The 17,749-nt window shown below is 35.2% G+C and overlaps 1 protein-coding gene across 1 annotated transcript; it reads right to left on the reverse strand.

Annotated features, from left to right (window-relative positions):
• Positions 1-552: 552 nt before the first annotated feature.
• On the reverse strand, positions 553-2,979 carry LOC108998955. Its single transcript, XM_035685251.1, has 2 exons — positions 1,983-2,979; positions 553-581 (listed from the first exon to the last, which is right to left on the reverse strand). The coding sequence occupies exons 1-2, from the start codon at positions 2,674-2,676 to the stop codon at positions 568-570; spliced, it is 708 nt and encodes a 235-aa protein (XP_035541144.1). The 5' UTR covers positions 2,677-2,979; the 3' UTR covers positions 553-567.
• Positions 2,980-17,749: the final 14,770 nt, after the last annotated feature.

Here is a 17,749-nt window from a genome sequence, read left to right on the forward strand (position 1 = left end):
TATCCCCTTGATGAACCAGCTAATGCTAAAATGGATTAAATAATGAAACTGCCAATGTCAGTGCCTTGTTCCAGTAATTAGTATAAATAGAGCGCCCAAAAATAATTGTTCTCTGAAACCCTCAAGTGGAATTTTATAACAGTCCACACGACCAGAGTTGCCCATTTAGCAATTACTACCCTGAAACTAGCAGATGAATAATCCCAACAAGTTACATAGAATATAGTATAAATGTTCGTTTTCCAAAATATTTTTCATCTCTCTATGTGAAATCATTACTCAGTTATGAAGAGTTTAGCCATCAATCTCCTCACCAATTGAATCTAAATCCAACCTATCTTAATAGCTAAGCAAAATCAAGGTCCAAACACCATTACATACTACATAAACATTTTGTGAGTATTAGGAAAAAACCATTAAATATTATGCTAACTTATTATATGATAATTAATTACAACTTTTGATTTGTGATAATTAATTACAATTAATGTGCAAAGATATCATAACTCAAGTTTTCATTACTAAGGGCTTACCTAAAATGATCACTACCCAAAAAATTAGGTCTTACTAGTTCATGAACACTGCAAGCATGCAACAAAGTTAGAGTGAAATTACATACAGAAACATATGTTAAACTTCGTGAACATTACATACAAGAAATTGACATCTATGCATACGATTGTATGTCAATATATGTGAAATTAATCTTTTACACAATATATGAATACAATAGCAAAAACAGGAAAAAAGAAAAATATGAGATATATTTAACTACTTCAACTTGTTGGTAAAAGCCTAGTTAAGCACAAAGCACCATGGCCAAAGCGCTTCACATACTAAAAGTGTCATTTCTGGCACTTTTGGTGTGAAGTTAAAGTGTAGAAAAGTATGTTTTTGAAATTGTTTATAGAAAAAAATAATAAAAATCGGTTCAAGACCTAGAAAATGAAGTGATACAATATTCTTAAATATTTAGTTCATATTGAAGATTGTTTACCTATCATGGCACTATGTGTTGTCACAATTGATGTATATGTTTTAGACCCGATAGTTCAAGTTGGCTATATGGATTGGTATTTGATTGCTTATGTTAGCATAAAAGTCAATAGCATATTTTGATTGAATCTAGTACTTTAATTTGATTATGGTTATCAAATATCATAGATGTTATATATAGTAAAGTACAAGAAAACTATATAAAATGTTGTGTAAAATTTATGTAGTCAGTATATTACTTGATTTTTCTGTTGAATGATACACTAATAAATTGAGAGAATAGGCTATATATATTTACCATTTTTCTTTTAAGCTTTTTTTTTTTTTTTTGGGATTTTTTCTATTATACATCATTTTAAAAAATATCCGCCTTACTTCAGTCAAGCATGCCTAGGCTCTAGAAAACATTTGCGCTTTAAATGCTTTCACCAATATTGCTCAACTGTAGATCCTCATTAAGCCCAATAGATTACCACTTCGAATGTTAACGGGAAGGAACTGCATATACACTTCAACCAAAAACTAAAAGGAAACATAAAACCCCCCTGTTGTACCTCAGATTAGTTATGTTTCACATTGGTTCCTGCTTTGAACTCCTAAAATGAATTAAGCACATATAAGTTACAAAATTGCAATGGATTAAGGCAGAATTTAGAACAATACTTTCCATCTCTTGCTTCCATAGAAGAGTCCCAAAAAGGAAATGAAATTATAAGTATTCAAACATTCCAAAGACGTAATTTTCTTTTCCTTTCTTTTTTTGTCAGTACATTTTCTAAGAAACTACATAAAACGGAAGACAGAAACAGATTTAGCACCATTCAAAGCTCGCAGCAACATATACCTTAAATCCCCTAGGAAAGGCTTCATAATTAAACCAACACTTCGTGCCCATATAATTCTCAATGAAGCAAAAATTAAGGGGAAAAAAAAAAGAACGCATTTTTCGAGAAATTGGAGAGATAGAAGTTCTTAATCAAGAAAACCTGTTTGCCGCCACACCGCATTCCGAACCCGGCGAAGATCCCTCCCCTTGAGCGTCCTCCCTGCGCCTTCAAGCACGGAGCACGCGAGCATCGGCGACTGCACTCTCGCCACAATCTCGTGCGGTGGCAACATCTCGCCGTCCCCATCATCGTCAACGTCATCAATGTCGTCGAATTCGCTATGCCTCCGCATGGCCTTGGCCAGGACCGGCACGTTCACCGGCGCAGACTGGTACCTGACCGAGGAAGTCAACGACATTCGATCCTGCAAAGGTTTGGGGATCGTCGGAATGATACGTGAGGAAGTAGAGGGTGAGGACGAGGAAGAGACCGAAAGTGAAGCCTTTGGGTACAAATGCGAAACGTTTCGGAGGTTGGGGGACGTTTCATTCTCAGGGAGCGCTGCGAGGATGCCGAAACTCTCGGACCGAGCGAAACTCTTGTGGTGGTGATTGTGTAGGAGGTTGTGGTGAGGGATGGATGAAGCGGAGGACGGAGGGGTTGAGTGGTGGTGATGGTCCAAGTCGGAAAATTCTCCGGTCCAGAGAACGTCGTCTTCGTTGAGCTCGACACCGGCGCTTGAGGCTGGGGCGGAGGAGGAGCTAGTGTTGTCAAGATGGAGAGAAGAGCCGAGGAAGCGGTCGCCGACGGTAGATTTCCGAGGACGGAATCGGCTGGGACCGTTCAGGTCCATCTCGCCGATCTCGGGAGGCCGGCTCCAAAAAGTTAGAGGTGTGGCTAGGAAGGAGAGGGTTATAACCGAGATTTGCAATATTCCTCTGTGACTATTGTAGATAATGTAAGCATCAAGAGCCGTCGATGTTGTTGAATTTATATTGTTGAGCTTTGCGTAGGCAACAGTGTTGATTCGGTTCAGTTGAAGATAAGGATGCAGGGGATTGAGAGCTGTGAGCGACGCAGCGGAAAAATATGGGGGAATAGGGTTGGCAGAAACAAACGTGGGACACGAAGAGGTGCGAGGCAGAAGGACGGTGCCTTTTCCTCAGATACCGGCCAAAAGTTACTGACATGACACTTGCCAAGTTACAACCCTATCTACGCTTACGTCCGTTTGGATACTATTTTATCTCATCATCTCGTTTCATCAATTTTTTTTTTTTAAATTTTTATATAAAATATAATAAATAATTTTATTTTTTTAAAATTTTAAAATAATATTAATAATATTAAAAAAAATATTTTTTTAACTTTCATCTAAAATCATCTAATCTCATTATCCAAACTACACCTTAACTAAGATGTCATGTACATACAAAAATATTATAAAATAAAAATTAGTAATATTAAATACAAATTTTAAATAAATAAATTTCATATAATATTTGTAAAAAAATGAATTTTACTAATAAAAAATATTTTTTTTTGTTTTTTTTAAAGTAGAATCTATATTTTTACAAAGATTTATATAAGACTTATCTATTTTAAATTTGTATAAATTATTTCTGTAGTACTTTTAGGTAATAGTTGTTGAGACTTTAGAAATTTAAAAAAAAAAAAAAAGACGAAAATCCATCAATTATTATTTTTCACTTTTCCATCTTAGCTAATTCTTGAGACATTGGTAGATTTGTAGACAAATTCTTGGTATTGAGATGTTCAAGCACATCAAGCTTAAAGTTTTGCAATTCATATCTCAAATGAATCATTTACGTTTGTTGGGTCCCGAATATAAAACTTTGGGTCCGGCTTGCAAAAGCAACAGCACTTCTCTTACTATAAAATTCAATGGCCAGTGTTGGCTGTTGGCAAGCCGGACCACATTTGTTTGGTAATGGAGCGGATTGCATGTTTGCTATATTATTTATGTTGGGGAGAAAGTGCAGGTGATACATCCAACGAAGCATACCAACAGGTAACATTGGTTGTAAAATCAGCTGAGATTCTATCGAAAAAATTTATTGAAGACATTATAACCATAAGTGCTAAGAAATTTATTTACGTTTGGATTCATAGATGAGTTGAGATAGTTTGTGAATGATAGAATAAAATATTATTATAATACTATTTTTTAACGAGTCTCTTTCTTACGTTTTTTAACAAAAGCTCATTGAAACTCTTCATATGGTTTTTTATATTTCTAATAAATTTGAGAAGTTTATACATTTGCTGCTTACATCAACATAGGTGATGCAATCTTAACTTTTGGTAACTTTTGCATGAAATTGTACTCTGTTTGCAACCCTTTGTATCGTATAGCATTGAGTAACCTTTCAAAATGCATGGAAGATCGTAAAATATCATAATTTGACTGTAAATAATCTTTCATGCGAATTCAAACTTTTACTCAATTGTATGGAAGTCATTCTTGCATAAAATGACATATTTACATAAGTTTTTGCCCTTTTTTCTTTAAAACTAAACAAATGTTGTAGCCAAGAATTGTTATATACATTGTACTTATGAAGCATAGAATCCCAAGCACTGTAAACTCTTCTTCGTCTTCCAAAATTCTAAAACATGCATCAAGATAAATTATAAAGCCACTCTCACCTCTTAATAAATGACCAACATTTTTCATAGTTTTGCATTAAATGTCTATTACACACTCGATGATCGGTACTTGGCATCACCATTGAGATAGATTTTGTCATTGCTGGATCTAAATCAGCAAATATGGTTTCTAGTTTTTTCTAACATTGATTCAAAAAATGTTTCAAATAACCATTTCAGTGACTCTATGATCTTGTCATGGAGAAGTGCGGCACCAATTATCACAATCTCTTTGTGAAGATTAAACCCAACAAACATTGCAAGTGGTTGATATTTTGTTAGTCTATATGTCGTACCAAAAGAAACTACATAAGCAAATAAATTATGATTAACGATCATTTAGGCATCTGCAAAATATATATATATATATATTTGTTATCTACTTTGCAACATCTAATTGTACAACATTATAAAAGGGAGGATTCTCTCATTTTTGCTTTTAGAAGTATCTCAATAAACTCCTGCCTTGCCATATTTTAGTTCTTGTTGTCATTTTTTGTGACTGTAATTCTTTTGATGATCTTGCTTGGTGTAATCAAGAACATCTTTCCCACCAACTTGCCTACCTATGAACTCATAAAAATCCTTCAATCTTGTACCACCATCTACCAAACCAATTTCCAATACTTGTACTTTTAAGATCTTTTGTTGTGTTGGCATCGTGTGAGCACATTGTAGAATATGTAGAGCATGATCGTGATTGAGCTCAATACCATGTATGTAATATCTTTTTTTTTTCTTTATCATGTCGAGTTATCATATGTGTTTCACAACCTGTCCTTGTTTCAGCTTGCTCATATATTTTTTGTCCATCTCTCTCCCATTGGGCTCGAAACTCCTATTTATAACATACAAATTTTCTTGTAGTCACCAAGCCATCTACTTTTCTTTTATTATACCTCTCTACCAATACTAAACCCACAATTCAATCCATACTTATTATTGAGAGCCTATAATCGCCATAAATACATTAAGTAGATAATGATGCTCAAATGTAATAGAATCTCTTTTGAGTGTGAGATCTACCTAGACCTATCGTGTACACAACACTCATATTAGGAACTTCAATCTCATGCCCTTGCAAAATAGATTCCACTTTCCCAAAAGAAGTCTCCCAATCATTTTCTCTCAACTTTTGAATTAGCAGTTTTGTAATTTTGACCAAATGCATCACATTGAAATGCCTTGAGTTTGTTCTTGTAGTGCTTTGCATAAAGAATCAGATACTCTCATTATTCCTTTCATTATATGCAAGATAAAAACAAGCTCAAATGACATCATAATTGTGATACTCTCATGATTCCTTTCATTATATGCAAGATAAAAACAAGCTCAAATGACATCATAATTGTGAAAGTCGCTTCACCATCACCAAGTTGAGAATAAGTAAATTCATTTGTAATATTTTTTTTGAATAAAATCAAAGTCACTTAACACATATTTATCAAGTTACATATGGAATTAAAATGAGAACTCCATGTGGCATCCCTAGCTCGTTTTAAAACACTAGTTTGATTAACTCCTTTATCGGTTCCAAATTCGTGAATAACAACTAAATGCACAATTTCAACTTAATTCTTAAGCGGCATGCATCATTACGTTTACTAAAAACACTAATAATGTTGACAATGGAACTTAACTTTGCAAAGAATTGATGAATTGAAATTACTTCCCTTGATGATGCAACTATTACAAGTTACCATCAATGGGCCATACAATGCACATAATATGAGGAAGGATACTCATTAGGAAATAAATTAAAGCTTGTAAACCAATTCACTCACATGCATATTATTGGTACCATCATTTCCCTGCCCTTGAATGTTTTGTATGTTGAGATTTTGGAGACAAAGAACGACATAGTCATATATTACCCTCTTAAGAGTCATAAAAGATGTATTTTCAACATGCACAAGATCAAATCAAATTTCTCTTATAAAACCTTAACAATATATTGTAATTCATCAAAGTATCATAATAAGGCCCCGTTTGGATGTTGAGCTGAATTGAGATGAATTGAGATGAATTGAGTTCTTTATGAATAATAGTAAATTGAGATGGTAAAGTGAGTTTTGCGAAACTCATCTAAGATGAGTTTAGGTATGTTTGGATGTTAAGATGATTTTAGATGTATTTATGAGAATTTGAAAAAGGTTGTGGGTCTTCAGTATAAAGAGACCATGTTGAGTAAAGGTTATGGGTCTCACGTGTAAAGAGATTTTGAGTTGAGATGAATTTAGTGATTTAAGAGTTGAATGTTTGGATATTAGACTCAGCTTAAAATTAGATTGAACTGAGTTGATCTCAGTTCAATCTAAGTTACAAACAGGGCCTTATAATAACATTGTTACATGATGAATATGTATCTTCACCCACATGGCCCAAAAAGGCCCAATGATTGACATCATTAACCTTTTTCCAATTTCAAAATCATTCTACGATAAATGTATTAAAGGCATCATAGTAAGACAAGATGCAACATCTTTGGAGGAAGAGTATTCTAGCCAATGAAACATCTTATACAAAGATGATGGAACTCATAGTCAAATATTTTCAAGTCTTGAAAGGATGCTCCTAACCACCAACAGTGCCTAAGGCCATGTAACTCCATTCATTCGCCGCCGCCTAAGGCCAATACCCATTTCCCTCATCAATGAGTGCATGTTTAGTAATCAAGATTGAATATATTTCAATTCACAAAAAAATCCCTTTTTTCGACTAGGGTGGCTAAAAAATAGCCAAAAGGACATCATAAATGAGGTGTCGACTCTCCACCCTTTGTTTCTAAGGTGGCATTTTGGCTAATGATGAAGAAAAGTCCTGGTTGTGAAGCTCCACTGAGTTGACGGCTGTTCAGATGTTGAATTGAGTTGAGTTGTGAATAATAGTATTTTATAAGTCCCATTGAGATGGATTTAACTTTTTTAGGTTGAGATGAATTTAGTTTTTTAGGTTGAAATGCATGAAGTGGTTTGATGTGAGTTTAACATTTTTAAGAGAAGTTGAAAAAGTAGTATGTCCCATCAATAATTGGTTCAACAACCAAACACAACCTAAATCATTTGCAAGTTTCCAAAGTTCCAATGTTCGAGTATTATATTCTATGCTCGAACATTATTACTCAGCAATTATTTGCATTCCAATGTTCACCTATTTACATTCAAACGTAACTCTATGCACACGATTACATAATTTGATGTTATCTTATGACGTTTTTATCTTATAAAGTTTGAATAGAATTAAAAAATATCCGAACGTAACAAAATATTTTTTATATGTGGTTTAATTTGGTTCGTTCAGACAGTAACCAAATTTGAGTTCAAACATTAGCTCTTACTACTTGACATTCCAACATTATTGGTCAACATATGCACATTCATGTGAAATGTTAAAATGTTGGAAGGGAGCAAGATTTGGACTAAGTTAGCTTTGTACAACATTCCTATAAGAATTTCAATAATGTAACAATTTAACAAGTTTCTCTAACTAATATGAACGCCTAGAATGATGATGATTTAAGATCTCAAGAATGTTAGAGGAACTAGAGTCTTCCCTTTCTCGTTGGTTTTAGCAAAAGAGAGGAAGGAGTATAGTTTTTACTCCCACTGAGTAAGGAGGATAGTCCCACGTTGGGTGTTGCTTTGAATATGGCAATGGACGATTTAAGTGAAGTTTGGAATCATCTTAGCCTTAATGAGGAAGAAAGGAATGTAATAGAGGTTCGAAATGTAATAAAGGTTCAGAATAATGAATTTGTGGATTGGAGGAATTGTGAGAGACGTAGTTTGATAGGTAGAATTTATGTGGATAGGCGTATTGGGCAGGAAGTAATTCGGGCTACTATGTTGAAGGTTTGGAAGGTGGATAAAACAATCACATTCAGATGCATACGTGAGAACACATTTGCTATCATTTTTGCAAATGGTAAGGATATGGATTGTGTGTTGGCCGAGAGACCATGGTTATTCGATAACAATTTGCTTGTTTAAGGCTTTTTGATGTGACTATACAGCCCCATCTTATTGATTTGCATTATGAATATTTTTGGATCCAACTCCATAATTTACCGATGGCCTACATGAATAGGCAGATTAGGGAGAAAATTGGGAGTTCAATCGACCAAATAGTGAAGGTTGATATTCCGGATGATGAACTCGGGTGGGGTAAATTTCTTAGAGTTCAGGTGGAGATTGACCTAAGAAAGCCAATTACCTATGAAAGAATTATAAATTTCAACTCTAAGAGCATGTGGGTACCAATTCAGTACGAGAAATTACCAAAAATTTTCTTTCGCTGCGGAAGGATTGTTCTTGGTAATGGTGGGTTGAGTAATGGAAAACAAAGTACGAGTGATAGGTAGTTTGGTACGTGGTTGAGGGCGGATAACAGAATGGGTAGAAGAGGGATGGGAGATTAGGCTGCTAGAGAGGGATCCAATAGTAGTTCGTCAAAGTATGAGGCGAAAGATGACGAAAGACTCTGGCTGTTGAGCTCCATGGAGGGACTAGAAGAAGTGACTAGGGGTAAGAGACGTGATACTAGTGAAGTCCTAGAGGGTGGTGCCGAAAATTTCGATGATTCAATTGGGGATCTTATCCTATCGAGAGTTGAGGAAGTTGGAAATGATTCAAACTTATATCTATCTCTTAAGGTAGATAAGTAGAGAGAGGAACGTGTAGATAAGGCCAAACAGGTGAGGGAAGGTATGGGTACCTGGAGGAATGAGGTGGAGTCTAAAAGGGTGGGGCATCAAATAGGCCCCAAGATGATATGAACAAGGCTTTTGAAAAATAAATGGCAAGGGAGGCAGGAATTTCTACTAATGTCTGGGAGATTTGAAAGTGCAATGTGAAGAGGCTAACATACAACTTACCACTAGATCACAAGGACTGAACTCTAGCACAAGGGGCAGGTGGAAGAGAAGGGCTAGGCTGCAATGAACCAGAGGTCAATCTTCTAATCTATCTTATACTAAAACGTGATGTTTTGGTATTAGTAGATAAGAAGATTGATGGTGTGGAAATGAGAAAATAAAGGATTGAGAGGACTTTATTGATGGTGGAGAGGACTTGATATCAGAAGAGGTTGCCAGCTACCCCCATCGAGGTTTATGAATCTACTAAGTTGGAACTAACGAGGGCTTGGGAACCCTCGAACAGTTTATGATCTTTACTAGATGGTAAAGCAAAAGTCTTCAAAAGTAGTGTTTTTGATGAAACACCATTAGTGTCAGCTAGCATGGAGTTTGTGAAAAGGCAATTGGGGTTTGATAGGTGTTTTATTGTTGACCCAGTGGGCAGAAGTTGGGGTTTAGCTCTAATGTGGAAATCTGAAGTTGATCTCAGAATTTACAATTACTCATTAAGACACATAAGTGGGTGGATAACAAGACATGGGTAGTCTACTAGGTGGTTAATTACTGGATTCTATGGATTTCCAGAGGTCAGCCAGGATTAATCCAAGTAATTCTCCCTAGTGTATTATAAGGGACTTCCTTAAATACTAAAGCAGTCTGAGAAAGTGGGAGGTAGTTGAAGATAATGAGCTTTTTGATCTGGGTTGTAGGGGGATCCTTTCACATAGAGTAACAGACATGCTGATGATAATTTTACTAAAGCAAGACTGGACAGAGTCTTTGTGAATCTAGCATGGAAAACTGTGTTTAATAGAACTAAGGTACAAGGTTTGGTGGCTAGGAGTTGAGATCATAGGCTCTATTAGTGTCAATTTTCCTAGTTGGATCAAAGATGAAGAATGTAATAAGATTGTGGAGCAGGCTTGGAGAGATGAGCTATATGTTAGGTACTTTTTAGGAAGACTACAATCAACTCTTTCCAGGTGTAGTGCTAAACTTGTCAAGTGGAATAGGAACATATGTACAGGAAGGGAGAAGTTGATAAAGGAAAAGACAGATGCACTGAGAAGATTGCAGGAAGTAGAAGGACTAGATAATGCTGATCAAATTAAGAATCTGCAGAAGGAAGTGGGGCAACAGTTAGAATAAGAAGATATTAAGTAGAAGCAAAGGGCTAAGAAAAATTAGTGTAAGTCTGGAGATAGAAATACTAAGTATTGCCACCTACGTGCTACTCAAAGAAAGAGAAGAAAGTAGATATTTGAGGTCAAGGATTCCAAGTCCATTCTCAAAACAAATCAAAATGATATTCAGCAGGCTTTTTCAGAGCAGTGTATTGTTCAGCTAACCCATCTAAGGAAGCAGTTGACAATGGTTTATCTTCATTGATGTGTCGAGTTACAAGAGAGATAAATGAGAAGCTAGAAAAAACTTTAATTAGAGATGAAGTGGAGAAGGCTCTATTTCAGATGGGTCCTCTGAAGTAGGCCTGCAACCCGATCATTTCAGTCGGTTCTTAAATCCAACTCGACCCAGCATCAGGATTCGGGTGACCTTATCCGATCAATTCGGGTCGGGTCGGGTCAGGTCGGGTCGATTTTACTTTTTTTTTACTAAAAAAAATTGAATATTAAGGAAAATAAACGATTAATTTACAAACTTTTGGTGTTATCTTTCCGTCTCAGTCACTTTTTCTACACATTCCTCTAATTACTCTCTCTCTCTCTCTCTCTCTCTCTCTCTAATTTTTTGAATCCAAAAAAGATAAGAATAAAAAAAGTTCCTAAAAGGACTTGGCTACCATTGAAGTGATGTAAAATTAAATCAATCTAATCCTTGCTACCTTCCCATCATCTCGTCCCATTCTACTCTCTCTCTCTCTCTCTCTATTTTCGAGACAATGGGTAAACTTCTTCTGCTTAGTTTTCTTGGCATCTTCCTCCCTACTTAAAGCACCCCCGTCTGGTTATTCTGCCTTGCCCACATTTTCTTTTCTGGGTAATCCTTGAACTCGAAGCCAACCAAAACGATCACTCTGAGCTTAGTGGACCAAAAGCAATCCAGTTGAAAGCTATTGTAGGAAAATAACTCTATTTCAGGTGAACCTCTTAGCAAGTATGATTAGAATGGTACCTGGAGTAATACTAGCCCTGAGCTTAGTGGTATTGGGTTTCTGCTTGTTGAAGAGGGGCTTCTTGACATCATCCGTAGGACAGAACTTGGGGGGCTTCTCAGTTGGAAGGGTTGCCTTGGGCTTTGCGAGGAAAAACACCACCATTTTTGGCCTTGATGGCCCAGAGGCCCCTCTTGTGGTGCATCTTTGACCTCGAGTATTTGTCGATACCACAAACTAGATCAGGGTTTTTGCTCACCTTCGGGGTTCTATACCTTGGCGCCATTGATTTCTCTCGCTCGCTTGCTGCAAGTAAAAATGGGATGTCAGGCCATGATCTTAGCTTACGACTCTGTCAAATGGAGATGAGATGATGAAGGAATGGGGAGGGCTAGCGGCTAGGGTTGATATGAAAAAGCTTTAAGTGAGTTTTTCTTTTAAACGTTAGTCGGTTGAAATCGGCATTTATCAGGTTCAATCAGAAAACTTGTTTAAACAGTTTTTATCGGATCGGGTCGGGTCAGCTCATTCGGATGGATTAGATATTTAGTTCTCCTGCACAGGCCTACTCTGAAGTCTCCAGGATCTAATGTATATAGGCCATGATTTTATCAAGGATATTGGCATTTAGTTGGAAATATAGTTTATGAAGCAGTGCTAGGTTTTCTAAATGATGGAAATTTTGATGAGAAGATTAACAATACTCATATTGTGCTAATTCCTAAAGTGGACAGGCTTATTTCAGTGAGTGATTTTAGGCCTATAAGTTTGTGCAATGTAGTGTATAAACTTGTGGCCAAACCACTAACAAATAGGCTAAAAAAGGTATTGTTTGATATAATTTCTCATAACCAGAGTGCATGTATACCTGGAAGGCTTATAACAAATAACATTATGATAGCTTACGAAGCTTTGCATACTATGAAGACTAGGCAAAAAGGAAAAAGAGGAGGTGTAGCACTCAAGCTGGATATGTCAAAGGCCTATGATATGGTAGAATGGCCTTATCTAGGGCAGTAATGGAGAAATTTGGTTTTGGAAATTGATGGATAGAGTAGATTATGAGATGTGTATCCACAGTGAAGTACTCAGTTCTAATGAATGGGCAAAATAGCAATGTGACCACTCCTACAAGAGGATTGAGACAAGGGAATCATTATCTCCTTACTTGTTCCTTTTGTGTGCAGAATGGTTGACTTCAATGTTGTATAAAGCAGAAGGTAATGGGTCTATAAAGGGTGTGGAGGTGAGTAAAGGTGGACTAACATTAATCATCTGTTATTTGCAAATGATTGCATAATTTTCTTTAGGTTTGAAATGCAACAGTGGAGGGCTAGGGAATCTATATTGCATAAGTATGAGGAGACATCAGGTCAGAAACTGAATATGCTGGAAACATCCTTATGTTTCAGTGCTAATACAAAATTTAAAATTAGAGATGAGTTGACACGAGCTGTTGGGGCAAGGGTTTGTGGAGATGCAGAGAAGTATTTAGGTCTACCTACTATGGTGGTAGGTCAAAATATAAAGCTTTTCGAGTAATTAAGGAAAGGGTATGGCAGAGAATAAATAGTTGGAAAAACCAGTTTCTATCACAGGTTGATAAGGAGGTTCTAATAAAGTCAGTCATACAAGCTATCTCAACTTATGCTATGAGTGTCTTTAAATTGCCAAATCAGTTATGTAAAGAACTATCTCAAATGATGACTAAATTTTGGTGGGGACATATGAACTAGAACAGGAAAATCTAATGGAAGTAGTGGACTAAGGTTGGAATGTCAAAGAGTCAAGGAGGGATGGTTTAGAAATATGAAGTGTTTTAACTAGGTCATATTATCAAAGCAATATTGGAGGTAGCTCATAAATCCTAACTCTCTCGTAGCTAAGATTATGAAAGAGAAATATTATAAACATGGTGACATATTACAAGCGAAAGTTGGCAGTGCCACATCATAGATCTGGAGGAGTATAAGGGGATTTGGACATATGGTCAAAGTAGGGATAAGATGGAGGGTGGGGAATGGGGAGAAGATCAAGATATGGGATGACAAATGGTTACCAAGTCCTTCTACTCATATGATCCAGTCACCAATCAAAATTCTACCAAGGGAAGCTTGTGTTAAGGATTTTATTGATGCTAAGGAATGCTAGAAAGTAAATCTTATAAATGAAGTGCTCAATGAAGAGGAGGCATACATGTTGAAGAGTTTGATAGTAAGCAGAAAAGGTTCTGAAGACAAACTGATATGGGGCCCTACTAAGAATGGTATTTTTTTCAGTTAAGTCAGCTTACTTTATAAAGTGTCAAGTGAAGAGGTCTGTTATGGGTGAGACTTCAGCATTTAACTTGGGCTCAGTTGCATAGAAGAAGATATGGGATCTACAAGTTTCAAATGTGGTAAAAGTTTTTATATGGAAAGCTGTAAGTGAAATACTGCCAACAAAGAGAAGCCTGTTCAGAAAGAAAATCATTGACAATGGCCTTTGTCCAATATGTGAATAACACAAGGAGACCAATAGTCCTGCCTTGTGGAACTGTGGTATAGCTCAAGATGGGGATTCATCAAGTATTTTATAGAAATGGAAGTGTACAGATGGGAATTTTATAACATTTGGGAAGATTTGGTATCAGGTTTACAAAAATCTGAGATTTAAAAAATAGCTTGTGTATTTAGAAGGATGTGACTGAGGAGGAATATGTTTGTTTTTTAGGGAAAGCTTGACAGCCCTTTGAATTTGCTACAAGGAACGAGGATGGAAGTAAAAAATTATCAGCAAGCTAAACTGATTATGAAAGATCAAGTAGTAGTGGCAAATCAGAGAAGCACTGAAGTTAGATGGAGCAAGCCTAAAGTTAATTGGTATAAGGTGAATTGAGATGCTGCAATGGATGTGAAGAAGTCTACTATGGGAAGTGGTATAGTGGTAAGGAACTGGGAAGGTGAGTTGGTGGCCTCTACAGGTATGCCAATGAGATTTATATGTAGTCCACTATAGGTTGAAGTTTTGGCACTTGAGAGAGCTACATAATTAAGCATGGAGTTAGGTCTTCAACATGTGATATTCGAGGGGGATGCTCTTGAAGTGGTTAATGATGTTAAGAGTAGAGAAGAGAACTGGTCTAGGTATGGACAGATTGTAGAAGATATCAACAATTTCTTTTGTCATGGAGAGGTAATGAAGATTCAGTATGATCCAAGAGATGGTAATCAAGTAGCACATCAACTAGCTAAGTTAGCATTAGACTATGGTGAGGAAATAGTGTGGATAGAGGAGGGGTCGGGTGAGATTATGCACTTGTAAGGGATAAAATATAACAGACCTATGGTATTTCCTAGGCCCAACCCAACATGGGAGAACTCATCAGGACAGAAGAAAGACAGAGGGAAGGAGGAGACAAAAGGTTGAGAATGGTGTCAGAAGGAAAATAAGAGAGTAAACATAAAGGAAATGTGATGTGACATAAAGCAAAGGGAAGTGACACAAAGCAAATGGGGGCATGAGATAAAAAGCAAGGGCACATCTAACTTTGGGGACTTTTAACCAAGCTTCTTCTTGAAGGCTTCTTCAACCACAAGAAAGGAGTTGCAACGACAATATCTCCTTTAGAAGACAAACCTTCAAGATCTATTGTACAATGAGGATGAGAGACTGTGAGAGACTGTAAAATAAGCTTATTATAGTAGATTCTCCCTTTCCTAAACCCCCGTGGACATAGGCCCAGTGCCGAACAATATAAATTTGTGTGTCTCATTTTCTTTATTTCCCCTGCATTTATTTGCTATTCACCACCATAAATGTACGTCGGACACCGTATAGCTATACTGGACTACTGTTAGAGGCTCCACATAATAGCGATCCAGGCCTGGGCCTAGAACAACTTCAATGGGGTTGAGAATGTATCTTTCTCCCCTTCAGGACTGTTGCACTATTTTTAGGCGTTAACACAATATAATAGTGAAAATTATTGTACTGATGTTTAGCTCAATGAATAAGATTGATATTTGTTTGTTTAAAAAAAGAAAACTAATATGAAGGCCAAATAGTTACACAACTTAAACAAAGGAACCTAGATTTTATAAAAATTAATTCGAATCATTTTCCTTTTTTAAATTTATATAACTAATTAAAAAGTTAAAAAATATTATATAAAAAATTATTTAGAAATTCATAGATTAAATTTGATCTACCTGGAATAAAAAATCCCACCTTGAGAGTGGGCTAAAATTTGAATTTTTCGAATTTATTTGGACGAGACTAACTAGTCCTTTACTTTATCTCATTGAGAGTGATCAAAATTATAATAGCGGTTACGATTTGTGGGGTATGGAGATCTTATTCAAATGGAAATTCTTTCACCCCTAATTCAAAAGAGGATGGAATCATGATAATTAAAAAGATAACGAGTAGTATTTATATATAATAATTAGATTTTTGTGGGAGCAAGTCATTGATTCTGGTTTGCATTACCTGCCTATCATATCATATGTATAATAAATATATAATAATATTTATTTGTTTACAAAGAAGATTTGTAATCGGGTTTGCTCAACTAGTAAAGGTCTTAGGCATAGGGGTATGCTCTCCCAGGTTTAAGGTTCAAATCTCATTGGGTGTAAACAATCTCTAGGGCCAATCTGACTGGAGAATTTTTTCCTTTTAACTACTCGAGGGGCATTTGTGAAAAACTTCTTGCCGTGAGCCTGTGCACCCTCAAGATTAATAGAGACACAGTTCTTGAATATCGGGTGCCAAAAATAAAAAAGCATCTGAATGTAATAGTATAAAATATTGTTGCATCTAAACATATATGGTATGACTTTCAAATCGCTACTTAAACTGAAAAGAATAACAAAATAATAAATGTTAATCGTAGGGGTGTAAATTTTAATTGACAAATCGGAAAATCGGACCGGACCGGCTTGAACCGATAGAATCAATCCGGAACCGGTTTCTAAAATGCAAAAACAGGCCAGAACCTGTTCAGTTCTGGTTCTATGATTTTTAGGACTAGATTGGTTCGTTCACTATAATATATATTTAAATTAATTTTTTAATATTATATATAATATTTTTAAGATTATATAATATTATATAATTATTAACTACTCGAGGGGCATTTGTGAAAAACTCATTGCCGTGGACCTGTGCACCCTCAAGATTAATAGAAACATAGTTCCTGAACATCGGGTGTCAATAAATAAAAAAAAAACACCTGAATGTAATAGCATAAAATATTGTTGCATCTAAACATATAGGGTATGACTTTCAAATCGCCACTTAAACTAAAAAGAATAACAAAATAATAAATGATAAACGTAGGGGTGTAAATTTTAATATTATATATTATTATATAACATTAATATCACTATTAGTATAGTATATAATATTAGTAATAATTTAGTATCAATGTATTATTATATAATATATAATATATATTCCATAATATATAACATATAGTATTAGTACATTGACATACTCTAAGTTAATAATAAATTAACAATTAATATCATAACTAATTTTCTTTTTATTACAGATTTTTTATAACATCTTGTTTTATTGCAGTTTTTTTTTTTATAGCAGAATTTTACATAGCAGATTTTATTATAAAACAGATTTTTTATAGCAGAATTTTTTTTACATAGCATTATTTTTTTTACATAACAGCTTTTTTTTTATAAAGTAGATTTTGGTAAATAGTAACCGTTTTTTAATAAAACAGATTTTTTAAAGCAGTTTTTTTTTGACAAATTTGTAAATTATTTAAACTGAAAAAGCTGATCGGAAACTAGTTAAATCGAAGGTACTGATTTAAGAGGGTAATCGGTGCGTAATCAATTTTAAAAAATGTAAAACCGATATATATCGGTTCGGTTCTAAATTTTATCCAGAACCAGACTGAACCGGTTACATTCCTAATTAAATGAGTAATGCTACATTTCTACTATATTTTTATCTTACTATATACTACATAAATGTGACACTTTTCATCCCTCTTAAATCATCAAACATTTTAAAGAAAAATTTAAAAATTGATGGAGTATTGCCACCTCATTATAGTCGGATAAGAATGAGACAAAAGTGCAGTGCGTAGAATGTTTTATTTAAATTGATAGGCCAATAAACCAATAATTGTTTTCCATATGCTACAAATTTACTTATTATTAGCTGAGTTTTTTGTTTATTTTATTCTAAATTTGTTTATGAAGAAGAATACGTTTAGTGAGTTTTAAATGGGAAAATATTATTGAGGAAGAAAACAAAAAATAGAAAATAAAAGGAGGGGTC

Source organism: Juglans regia, chromosome 14, assembly GCF_001411555.2.
Source record: "Juglans regia cultivar Chandler chromosome 14, Walnut 2.0, whole genome shotgun sequence".
Classification (NCBI taxonomy): Eukaryota; Viridiplantae; Streptophyta; class Magnoliopsida; order Fagales; family Juglandaceae; genus Juglans; species Juglans regia.